Source organism: Ambystoma mexicanum, chromosome 8 (assembly GCF_040938575.1).
Source record: "Ambystoma mexicanum isolate Mex_15411 chromosome 8, UKY_AmexF1_1, whole genome shotgun sequence".
In the NCBI taxonomy this organism is placed as follows: Eukaryota; Metazoa; Chordata; class Amphibia; order Caudata; family Ambystomatidae; genus Ambystoma; species Ambystoma mexicanum.
The window spans coordinates 1,192,741,193-1,192,753,632 of NC_090929.1; the positions used below are offsets into that span (position 1 = coordinate 1,192,741,193).

The window sequence follows — 12,440 nt, forward strand, 5'->3', positions numbered from 1 at the left end:
TTCAGGATTTTTGGTTCAAGTGGATCGAGCTTCCCGAACTTGCTCTGCCCAGATTCAGGCCAACCCCCCCATCCCCTTCTTTCCTGGCCCATCGTAATATGCTCCCTGTTTGACAGCGGGTCCTTTTCAAAAACCCTCTGTAATGTTAATCGTTGCTTTTCTAATTCTGGTCTTAAGTTTTATTTCTTCAAAACCCATGCAACACATTCTCTGTCATTGCCTATGCTTGGCTACGTGTTGTGCTCTTACTATTCCTAGGTTCCGTTCTGCTCGTGAAGTTGGATGTGTCTTCTCAGTCCTTACCCCACCTTCCTTTATAGAACGCTTTCTCTTTTTGTCTGATCTACCGCGGGCATGGCTGTTTTCCTTTGCAAAGGTAAGACTTGGCTATTTTATCAGGCTTTCAACAACTATTCCCTTTGTTTCTGCAACAGTATCTGTGTTTCCGATTTCTTGTTTTGGGATCAGTGCCCAGAAAATAGCTGTGATTTACATTGTCTTCAAGAGGTTTACTAAACTAAACATTCTCAGTACTTTAGCTGTAACAGCCTTACTGAACTGTCACTTCTGACCTCTTCACATTTGCTCTGTGTGGACCAGAATATTGTTTGTCAGGGATCCAACATTGACAAAGATATTCAAACCATTAGGCTACCAGCATTTGAATTGCCTTTGGAAAGGCACACTAGTGAGCCCGAAGTTAAGTCCTGTCTTTTATTTCGGGCCCCATCTTTAACTTTGCTCCCCTTGCTTACCATATTCTACTGCTCGGCTTTAAGGCCAGTAGCCCACTCAGTCATAAGGTGCCTCATCCTTGCTACTCATTCCTATGAGAAAATAAGCCTGGCTTAGCCTAATGTATATCTGGGATACAAACTGTTACATTTTGTAACCAAACCTGGGTTGACCTTTTACTTTGTGTTCAGCCTCAAATGGTGTCAAGCCTTAAAGGGAGCTTTCTGAACTGCTTTACTTTTCTTATATGAGAAATCAATCTTATTTTCATAGCAACCGCTGTGTGGACATCCCTTTATTCGGAGTGATGAGTGATACATTTCTGAAGTTTCACAATTTAATTTCAGATAAGTAATTTGATTAGCCTCGATTTTAAATTGATGCTCATGTGTATGTGCAGCCACACAACTGGAATTCACACCAGGAAATTGGCTTACACTATTAACACATCATGTGATTGTGAACAGATCTCTTTGTCTCTTACTGTCAGTAAATGGTAAGTTGCATCCCCAACAAGTGGCCGTTCAGTGTTTACAAAATGTCTGTCTCAACTCATCCATGTAACTGTATTCCAGACAGTATTCCAGACATGACTTTTAACTGCGATTTACTTTCCCTCTAGGCAGAGAAGTTAATGAAACAAATTGGTGTGAAAAATATAAAGCTTACAGAGTATGAAATGAGCATTGCTGCCCATCTTGTGGACCCTCTCAATATGCAAGTAAGAGATCGTGTCTTTAGAATAGTAAATCTGTGACTCCCATGTTGTTCTAATTCTACCTGTAAAATGGTGAATGTCTGTGTACATAATCAAGAACGCCTTCACATTTGTGCTTAAGCTGTTTTAGTTTTATCTGTTTTAGGTTCTGATGTAAAATGCGAAGCATTCTTGTCTAATAGAATGTTGGTTATCTCCTAAACACTTCACATTTAATTCTAGATTTTTTTCCTGTATTTATTAAAGTATCGAATTTGCAGTATGACTGGTCTTTCAAAGATAATAAAGTCAGAAACCGAGCTTGTGGGTACCTTGGTGTATCAGTGGTCTCCAACTTTCTTTCTTGAAATCAGTTGGTGGTTTACTCTCCTGGTAACATCTGTTGATGTTACGAGTCTACTGAAATAAGTGTTTTGCAAATTCAGCTATTCACATGAACACTATCGTAATAAATTATATTTAAATATTTATATAATTTTATAGGATGATACAATAGGACAGCCCGGAATAGGGCGAAAAGTGTGCCAGCCAGATGCACCCAAAAAGCTTAGTACAGTGCGCGAGGTAAGCCCTGTGGACCTGCCACCGTACAGGTGTGCGGGCGAGAGACCTGCAGACTATAGGGAGGGACCTACCTGTGGGAACTGTGCGCCGGCAAACAACAAGTGTTGTCACAACGTGGAAACATTCTCTTTGTATACATCCATGCCGAGTCACGAATTCAGTCGAGGCTGACTGATTATCCTTAAAGAAAAATAGGGAACTATATAATAAAGAAAGGATCCCACCTACACAAAGAAAATAAGGGGAACAAAAACAAAACAGTAAAAATGCTAAATATTCCACACCCAGCTGTATTAATGGCACAGCCAGGTTCCCCAAGAATAAATTGGGGACCAGGAAATAACGATTTTTACATCATCTCAAAGCCACGTGGTGGAGGTGGAATAGGCATGGATAGAAAGGTGCCCTTGCTGATAGTGGATATATAAAACACTTCCTTAATTGGATAATGGAAATGTTCTTGGTCACAGCCTAAATGGAACATGCATTAAAGAAGTTAAACAAACACTTTAACCCCAAGACTAGTACTATACTATACTAGAGGAATATTATTTTGTCATGTGGGAGCAGGAGGTTAATGACAGCGTGGACGAGTATGTTACAGCCTGGCACATGCAACTTTGGTAATACGTTTGATGGGCATATTATGGATGAATGTATGGTACAGTGCTGATAAGATGAGAGAGGAACTAAAGGACGATCCCAGTTTGGTAGACGTTCTCGCTATTGCAAAACGTGTAGAACTCGATTACTTGCTAACCACGTCTCTCGAAAAGGAAAGCGCAGGAAAAGTAACTTGTGAAGCAAGTAAAAAAGATTGAGGCTTGGACCAAAGCTAAACTTAAAAGGAAAACGGAAGTAGGACAGACAAGATAACACAAAAGGGGGAGGTAAGGGAGGAGAGGCGAATGGCGTTGAAGGAAAGTGGTTCAGTTGTGACAGCAAGGATTTGAACCCCTTGCAATGTAAGTTGAACTTTGGTGTGAATCCGGACACAGTATCAGGAGTGCTGGATTTCACCTAAATTGTGACCGCATTTGCCTGCCAGCTCCCCCCTCCAGCAGCACTGCGAGTGCTGGGCTCTTGCTGCACAGAGGGAGGTGGAGCCGCTGAGGAGCACGTGACCGTGTCACGTGACACCGCTCGTAACTGCAAAAGCACCGCTCCGCCACCCTTGCGCCGAAGCCCTGGTGGCAGAAGGGCTGGTGCTGTATGGCTGTTCAGCGTGTGCGGCTGCAGGATGCTATTAAGCACTTTCATTTTCTTTACTGTGACCATTGATCTGTCACTGTTTAAGCACTGAGCTCTCTAACTTGGCGAAGGGCAAACAGACATTCTATAGTTTTTTACCTACTCTGCTCTTGGTGGGCCTGCAGAGTTGCAGCTTAATACTCACTGCTGCAATCTCTTTGATCTGATTACCTGCTCTCCCAGGGATAGTAGCCTGTGCAAAGTACGGACCTGCATTTTATACTTTCCACACTCTGTGATTTTATCTAAGACTCGTGGTTCTACACATTTCCCCCACTTCAGTGTTAACCATGAGATCCGTTCTCCGTAGCCAAAAAGGCTCCTCAGCGCTACTAGATGCCATTTTAGTGGACCCTGCTCACTATACCGAATCTCTCTGCACATTTTTAAAGTGTTGCCCACTTACTAATGTACAACCAACTACCTCGAAGTCATTTTCTGCTGTTCCACCTTTAGTGCAGTATATCGTTGCACTAAAAAACGAGATGTCCTGCAGCCTTCTAACAGTGAAGCCTACAATCTCTATACGGATTCTAATATGGCAACAGCTACTCATAAAGTTCAGATACATAACTGTGAATCTGCTGACTCTACTATCAATCTCCGCACTGTCTACTACAAATCACGTCACAAAACTCCTAGGAAACTGAAAACAAAAAAGTCCCAGGTCAAACATTTATGGACAAATGCATTTTGAAAGCAACCACTACTAGCACTGAAATTAAAGTACCCAGCGCTTTTAGAGGTAATGCTATGTTAGATCATTCAGAAATGACTAACCAGGCTTTCTTTGGAAACAATAATATCACGGACATTAGCATAATTGAATGTGCGGCTAAAGCAATGAACTTACCCTCTACTGTTGGAATACCGGAAAATACAATCTCTTCGCCTCTAGCAGGTTTGGCAGATAATACACCTACCGCCCTAACCAACATTATGGAAGGCATTGATTCTAACAATGGGGACCCTGCAGCGGAAGCTAGTTCTGGTATCTCCAATCCAAAGGATGTTAATTCACCACACTTGCACCATACGTTGAAAGATCTGGATGAACGGATCGGATTAACCCATCCGACAGTCTCAGCCCTGAACGTAGCCCTCGGCTCGTTTGTTCGAGCTTAAAACGGTTCAAAGATCAAAGATGGAACAAAATCTGAAAATCAATTGTATAGGAACGGTAATCTTGGCAGATTTAAATAATAATGTGGACTGGTTTGGTACTGAACTATCTAAGAAGTTGGCTGTGCAATTTCCCTTGTTGGCTTCACAGGGGGAAAGCTCTGCCTCTGCACCGATTCAAACACCTACAGTCACTTCACACATTATAGAGCTATCTGACCATATCTCTATATTGGAACCTACCAATAATCTTACTACCCAAGACCAAGCTACACATGTACCACCTGCTGGTCCCGGTCCTTGTGGTGTTCCGGCAACTTGCATAACTATCCCGATATTGAGCCAACCCAATCTGATCTCCAATCCAACCCATCTTGAATCTATCCCGACTTCAGCTACACAGGAAAGTGCTCTCGGTAACGACATTGTTCAGGAACAGGTTAGGGGTGGTAATTCATAGAATTCATGGATTTTAGCTACCAAAACCAGCCGTGGCGCACAGTGGCAATTAAATGATACAACCCCAATGGCAAGTATGTAAATGAACACATGTCCGTCACACACACACAATGGGTGCAAGTGAATGTGAAAACCCATATCATGACCACCAACCTGGATGTCTCCACACCGTCTTCCGCCATTGGAAGCCCCTGTGGGGGCTCACCCGGCCCTTCCGCCACAGCCGTTGTGGCAGACGCAGCACCAGCCCCCTCGCTCCCGGATGATGGTAATTCCTGGGAGGGTGGCTGGGCCTTGCGTCGCCGCCCAGTGGAGGCATCCCCGCCGCTTGGCTCCACAGCGCCGTCTCTGCCCTCTTCTTCACTTGACACTGCGTAGAGGGAGACATAGAACACAAGCATCAGGGTACAGTACAAAATACCCTAGACGGGAAGCAATAACACATGAGTGGCACTGTCAAATGTCACTTCCATCCTGTCATTCCACAACACATGGGTGAATGCACACAACACACATGCAGAAACAGTCCCGGCGCCTGCAATCAACATCAACCTCCATGTAGAAGGGCCCCTGTAAACCAAGATGTTGCCTTCAAAGTCACATGCATCCATGGCGTTTCAAAGTCACACACCCACTTCTCAGGCACACACACACATGTGCAACATACATGTACATGACATCAGCACCCATTCCTCACCCGCCTCCATGTCCAGGAACAGAGACAGCCATGCTTTCATGTGTGCATTCCGCATAGAGCTCCCCGTGTTGCATTAAAACACATGCACCAACCATGTGGTTCACACATAACTGGTCTCACATGCATGACCATGATGTCCCTGCGCGCACACACATCCATAGATGGCCTATGTCACACATACAGGCAAGCATCAGACTACCAGCACATTGCAATATGCCCTGTCTCACACAGCAATGCTTGGCCACTTAGCGTTCAACTCCAGACGGGTCTGCCTCTGAAGGATCTGGGCGTGGAGCGCTGGGCCTACGCGTTCCAGGACCCTCATCTGGATGTTACTCATGCGTGCCCGGCCCCCCTCCGCGAGGCGCCGGGCCTTGTGGAGGGTCCTGGACCTGAAGTCCTCCCAGCGTTTCTTGGCGTGCTTGATGTCGCGGGTTTCCACCCCCTCTGCGTTGATGGCAACCATTACGTCGTCCAGATCCTCTCCCGTCTTTCCTTGTTGGCGCATGATGTTCCGAAGAGGGCATCATAATGCCCCAGGACATGCTCCACCAGGACACCAACTTCGGTGGCAGTGAAGCTGGTGGCCCTCTGCCTCTCTGGCTGGGGGTTGCCAGTAGTGCCAGATGGAGATGTGCCCGACATGGCAACCCCAGAGGCAGGAGTGGGTGGGCAACTGGGTCCTGGGGCTGGGCTGTAGAGCGATGGTATTCCAGTCGGGAGTCTTCTGTTCCAGCAGGGGTGGACACAGCAACTGGACCCCAGCAGATGGCTGATGTGAAGGCACCAAATAGCAGGGCACGTGGGCAGCAGACAGTCAGGCAGCAGCAGATGGCAGGTGGGAGCGTGCTCGGGGCCCTGGGGGGCAGGAAAATGGCCTTCAGGGCAGGAGCATGGTCTTCCGTGTGTGTACGCGTGGCCAGCTTGATACGGAGTGATTTGGCACGTGAAAAAATTGCACGTCAGCGTGTAATTTGAGGAAAGGCCCTTAGCACGTAAGCGCGTCAGCACACGTATGCGATTTCATTGGACCAAAGGCCCTTAGCGCGTAAGCGCGTCTGTGACGTATCGCGCACGGGTTTTGCCCTTTCGCGTGTAAAACTTCACGTGAACCCCAGGAATACATGTACCCTACTCGCACAGGGCCCTTTCGCGTGTAAAACTTCACGCGAACCCCAGGAATACATGTACCCCACTCGCACAGGGCCCTTTCGCATTTAAAACTTCACGCGAACCCCAGGAATATTGGCCCTGTGCGAGTGGGGTACGTGTATCCCTGGGGTGCGTGGGAAGTTTCACACGCGATTTTGCTGTCAGAGTGCTGTACTCAATTTCGGGGGTGCGCGGGGAGTCCTACACGTGAATTGGCAGTGTGGGTCCTCCCAGGTGTTCCCTCTACACCCCCCACAGCCCCTGCAGGCATCCCACACCACAAGGGACTACCCTGTACCCCTGGTCATGTCCCGCAGGCAGCTCATCTACCATGGGCATGCCCCCCAGCCAAGCCACATGTCAGCTTGCACTATTGATCACCCACTCATGTCCCTTTGCACCCCTACCCCCCAGCAGTCAGGGGCACCTGCCAGCAGGCCCCCACTCTTGTCCCCCCCCCCACATGAAATAAAGATGCACAGTCATGGCCCACTTCTACACCAAAAAATACCACATCACGCCACCCCATTCTTGAGACGGAATGATTTCCCAATCCACCCCACACTGACATCTCAAGACAAACCAAAACTCAACTATGTACATCAACACATGTCCATCACACACATACACTAGTTGGCATTGCTTGTGTAAACCCACAATTTCACATGCATCAACCCAATGAGCAAATCCCACACATGGAACTAAAATATGAAAATGTATTATGTACATAAAAAAATGAAATGAAAGCATACCAAAATATCAAACAGGAAATGAAAAGCATGTGAAAAAGATGAGTGAATGAAAATGATAAGCAATGCAAAAAAATTTTGAAAGAAAAACAGTCCAAACTCTCCCTCCACCAATGCAAATCCAAAAAAAGGTAAAAAAAAGATATCCATTGTTTCATGTTCATAATGATAAATAAAAATGCGAAATCAATCCATAGTCCAACTATTTACAATACATTGTCCTGAAATAAAAACCATTACTCCGTGTCCATAATGAAAAAAAAATCCCAAAAATAAATCGATCCTTTGTCCAATGATGTAAAGGGTCCATGAGCCCAACTAAACAAATGAAACCTACCTAAGAAACTACCTAAAAATATAACTATATACAAATGTGTGTGGCATTGTCCATTGACCACAAATAAAAGGAAAGCGAAAAGGAAACTAACTCTAAAAACTATTTACAATGGCAGCGGGCTAGTCCAACGGCTCACTTTTGGATGTCCCGGGCCAGGGCATCATCGAACTCCTGCTCAATGTCCTGGAGGCGGTCCTCTTCTATGGCCCCGAGGGTTCGCAGGGACGACGACATGTTCTCCAACTCCCTGCGAATTGCCTCGAGGCACTTGGCCCGCCTCAGGGCCCTCCGCATGGAGTTCTGCGCCCTGACCATCGTGAGCCGTGCCTCTTCTGCCCGCTGCCGCTCCGCATCTATAGCATGGCCTAACCACTGCCACACAGAAGACACTTCCAGTCCTGGGTCCTCCTGCCCTCTGGCCGATGCCTGCCCCTCCGATGACAAAGGCCCCGAGCCATCATGGCTCCCCTTGTTGCTGCTGCTGTGCCTCTGCCCTGGCTCTTGCTGCCTGCACATCCTCCTCCGGCTGGGGTGCAGTTGTTTATGTGGCCACCCCTGCTGGATGTCCGACTCCCAACTGTGGCAGGGATGTGTCCTCCACCAGCCTGATCGCAGGGTCAGAGGCAGCTCCCCAGGGTACCCAGGTGATACATGGGTGGGAAGATGACATGGAGTACGACTGGCGCATAGGGGGTTCAGTTGAGGAGGGGGTCGGAACAAGGTCCAGCAAATGGAGGAATCCGGCCCTGGTGAGCTGTCCCAGTAGGTCAACGCGGTCAACGAGCCATTCGAGATGACGTGCAGTCTCCTCATGAAAAGACTGCAGGTCACCTTGCATGGCCCGTTCACGCAACGCCACCCCACCCAGGACAGGCTCAACCCGGTCCCGGATAGCCACGTCCGCAGGGAGAGGAAGGCCAGTTGTTGTAAGCGGATCCCCTCCCTGAAAACGGCTCTGGACGTAGGCATCCCTGCTGGTGCGGGATGATGCAGTCATAGGATCGGGGACAGGATTTCACACAGGCACCTCCACGGTGGCCTGTGCTGCGTCCTGTCCCTGCCCCTGCACTGCACCACTAGCACCAGTGGAATCCCCACCTCCAGACCCCGTGTCTGTCCCTTGCACAGCCTCCTCCTCCACCAAACCCCCCACCAACCTGGATGACTCCATGCCATCTTCCCCCCGTCGGACCCTGTGTGGTCTCAGCTGCCCCTTCTGCTGCCGAGGAGTCCAACTCCAACCTCCGCCTCTTGGACCTTCCCTCGGCAGCTGCGGCCTGGGACGCGGCACCGGACTCCTCACTCCCCGACAAGATGACAACCTGGGAGGGGAGCCGGGCCTTGCGTCTCCGGCTGGCGGGATGATCCCTGCCGCTGTGCTCCACAGCACCCTCTCCGCCCTCTTCTTCAGTTGACGCTGCAGACAGGGAGAGATGAAACACAGGTATCAGGGCACTGTACAATGGACTGATACACACATGACAGTTGCACATGAGTGGCATTGTTTAACAGACACGGCATCACACTCCACGACACGCATGTCATTTTAACTCACACACATGAGCATTTCCACAGCAATATTGCACCAGGCAGCACCATCCATACACATACAACAGCATGTACAGCCAAAGGTGAGCCCGACATCACATGAAACACAAGGAGTGCACTAGACATGCACACACGCCACCACACTTAGCATGTCTACATCTCCTCCAACTGTTGCAGTGATGAGATCGCCATACATGTCACATCTGCCATTCATCCTTCTACATATCAGTGTCACGAGCATCCATGTTGCATCACAGTTGCACACTTGTCAGATACACATGCATGCATATGTACACAGTGCAGATACATGCATTATGAACCACCATCCATGCCACAACCATGCCAATGTACATACACGGAAATTCAAACGTGTGCTCCCACACCTGCATTTGCCCAGCATGCTTACCAACACATACACCATCAATGTGTCTCACAACTTAGAGGACTTGCATGTGGCAGCCTCACGCCCATGTTCATACACATCCCTACATGGCCCTACATAAACTTGTGCAACCTGCACACTACTGGCACACCACGGCACGCACAGCGTACTATCAACATGCATGTACACTTACCGCTCGACTCCAGACGGGGCTGCCTCTCAAGGATCTGGACGTAGAGCGCTGGGCATATGCGTTCCAGGACCCTCATTTGATGGTTCGACAGCTGGCCCCTGCGCCCCTTGGCATCCGCTGCCTTAGCGAGGCGCCGTGCCTTGTTGAGGGTCCTGGACCTGAAGTCCTCCCAGCACTTCTTGACATGATGTAAGTCGCAGACTGCCACCCCCTCCGCGTTGATGGCAGTCACGATGTCCATCCAGATCCTGGTCTGTCCTTCATTGTCGGCGCGCAAACCTCCAAAGAGGGCATCATACTGCCCCAGGAATTGCTCCACCAGGACACCAACTTCGGTGGCAGTGAAGCTGGTGGCCCTCTGCCTCTCTGGCTGGGGGTTGCCAGTGCTGCCAGATGGTGTTTTGCTGGACATGGCAACCCCAGAGGCAGGAGTGGGTGGGCAACTGGGTCCTGGGGCTGGGCTGTGGAGCGATGGAATCCCAGTCGGGAGTCTTCGGTTCCAGCAGGGGTGGTCACAGCAACTACACCCCTGGCTGACGTGCAGGCAGCAAATGGCCGTGTGTTTTCGCGTGGCCAGCTTGATACGGAGTGATTTGGCACGTGAAAAAATTGCACTTTGGCGTGTAATTCGAGGAAAGGGCCTTAGCGCGTAAGCACGTCAGCACACGCACGCGATTTCATTTGACCAAAGGCCCTTAGCGCGTAAGTTACATTACGCGCGCGGTCTTTTCCCTCATAGCACGTGATGACAGAGCACACATGGAAAAACTGCACGTCCGAGTGTCATCGCATGTAATTGGAGGAAAGAGCCCGCGTACACGCGTATCTGACGTGTACGTGTGGGCCGGTTTAAAAGCTACATGTAGGACGCCATTTCCTTGTAGTGCTTTTCGTGGAGAGCGAGTGGGTGAAATCTGTACTTCTTGTCGGTTCACATGCGATTACTTCACAGCGTTTCTAGTTCGTACTCCCTGTTACCTCTGACAGCTCGTTTCTGATTTTTTGTTGGGCCTGTTTCCTCAAACAGAGTTCACTTCTCCTTTTGTCATGTCTCCTCAGACAGCGTAGAATTCTTCTTTTGGCGGGGGTGTTGCCAACGCGCACACGCATGTATTTTTCACGTTCTTTTTCCAGGCAGACGGTGAGTTCCGCACGTACTTAGCAACTGTGCTTGCCCCGTGTGTCGCGTTCCCCTTCAGAGGTCATTGTAGGCTGCGTGTATTACGCGTACGCTTATTTTTGTGTTTCTGGGTGCCACAGCGTAGTGCGGGTTCATTGTTTCACGCACTTTGTCTACGAGGGGTTGTGTGCACGTTAATTTTTGATTTTGGGCTGCCTGTGCATTGCGTGACCCGTCATCTTCCTCCAGGGGTCACAGACAGCCTTGTTAGAGCACTAGGGTACGAATTCCATCTAGTATCCTACCCCTTTGGCCCCCAATTGCCCAGAACAATAGTTTACTGCAACTCCCATACGCACAACATCATCAGTGCCATGGTTGGGAGGCGACCAAGCGCTAAGGGAGGCAAAGGTGGCCGACCTTCAAAAGGTGGGCGTGGTCAGCGCGGTAGGGGACGTGGCCGGGATTTGCAGAGTGCCCCTATACCCCCTTGTGTGGAGGAACAATCGGGGACACCCATGCCCCCCCCCCTCTAAGGTTGAGGGAAACGTGGCTGACACCATCCCAGCTCAGCCCCTGTTGGACCAGCCCATTGTGGCACCTGACCTGGCACAGGATGACTCCCAGGCTGACTTCCAGCAAGTCTAGGCCACATGTGGCGGTGCAAATTGTTGTCACCAAGCCACGTGGATCTGGGGCAGATATGTCATCTGCTGCCCCAAGTATGCAGGGTGGGGAGGCTGCAGGGGCAGCTGCAGCTCCATCCGCCCCAGCTCTGACTCTCCCAGCCGGGACAGTGTCAGTCCAGGTCCATCAAACTGACGTTCCCCCTGCCAACATTACCCTGCAACCAATGCCTGCATCAAGACCTATGGTAATTGTGCATTCCCACACTCCTGCTACCCATTCCACCAGTGATTCTGCCCCTACTGACCAGAGCGACGTAAGCCACTCTGGCTCCGCTCCACCTTTAAAGAAGAGTGCTCTGGCACAACAGGCTGAGACCCCAGACACGGCTACACACTCCGGCACGTCAAGGAAGCCTTGCTTTGATGACGCGAAACTTGATGCACTTGTGTCCTATGTGTCGGCACATAGCCACGAAATTCTGGTGACTGCAGGGTTCAAGACCACAACTGGTTAACGTAAGGCACACTGGCAGATCATCGCCGACCGCATAAGTGCCCTTGGATTTGTGAGGCGCACAGCTGATGATTGCTACAAGCGGTGGAATGACCTGAAACGCAGTGCAAAGAACAAGCTGGCCTCAAATCATGCCGCTACTCTGGTGACTGGCGGTGGGTCTCTACAAGAGGACAACAAACTCACTGAACATGAGTCTGTTGCTGGGGCCTTCGTCACAGAGGAACAGATCCAAGGTGTGGGAGAACTACCTGATTATGATGCATTGTC

The 12,440-nt window shown here is 49.5% G+C and overlaps 1 protein-coding gene across 6 annotated transcripts in view; it reads left to right on the forward strand.

Moving 5' to 3' along the window:
- ATAD1 (ATPase family AAA domain containing 1) overlaps positions 1-12,440 on the forward strand; it is a 791,357-nt gene that overhangs the window by 134,133 nt on the left and 644,784 nt on the right. For all 6 annotated transcript variants that reach the window (XM_069611287.1, XM_069611289.1, XM_069611286.1 and 3 more), the window contains one exon: positions 1,358-1,456. In XM_069611287.1, coding sequence (XP_069467388.1) covers positions 1,358-1,456 — 99 coding nt within the window. The remainder of the gene's footprint in view (positions 1-1,357; positions 1,457-12,440) is intronic.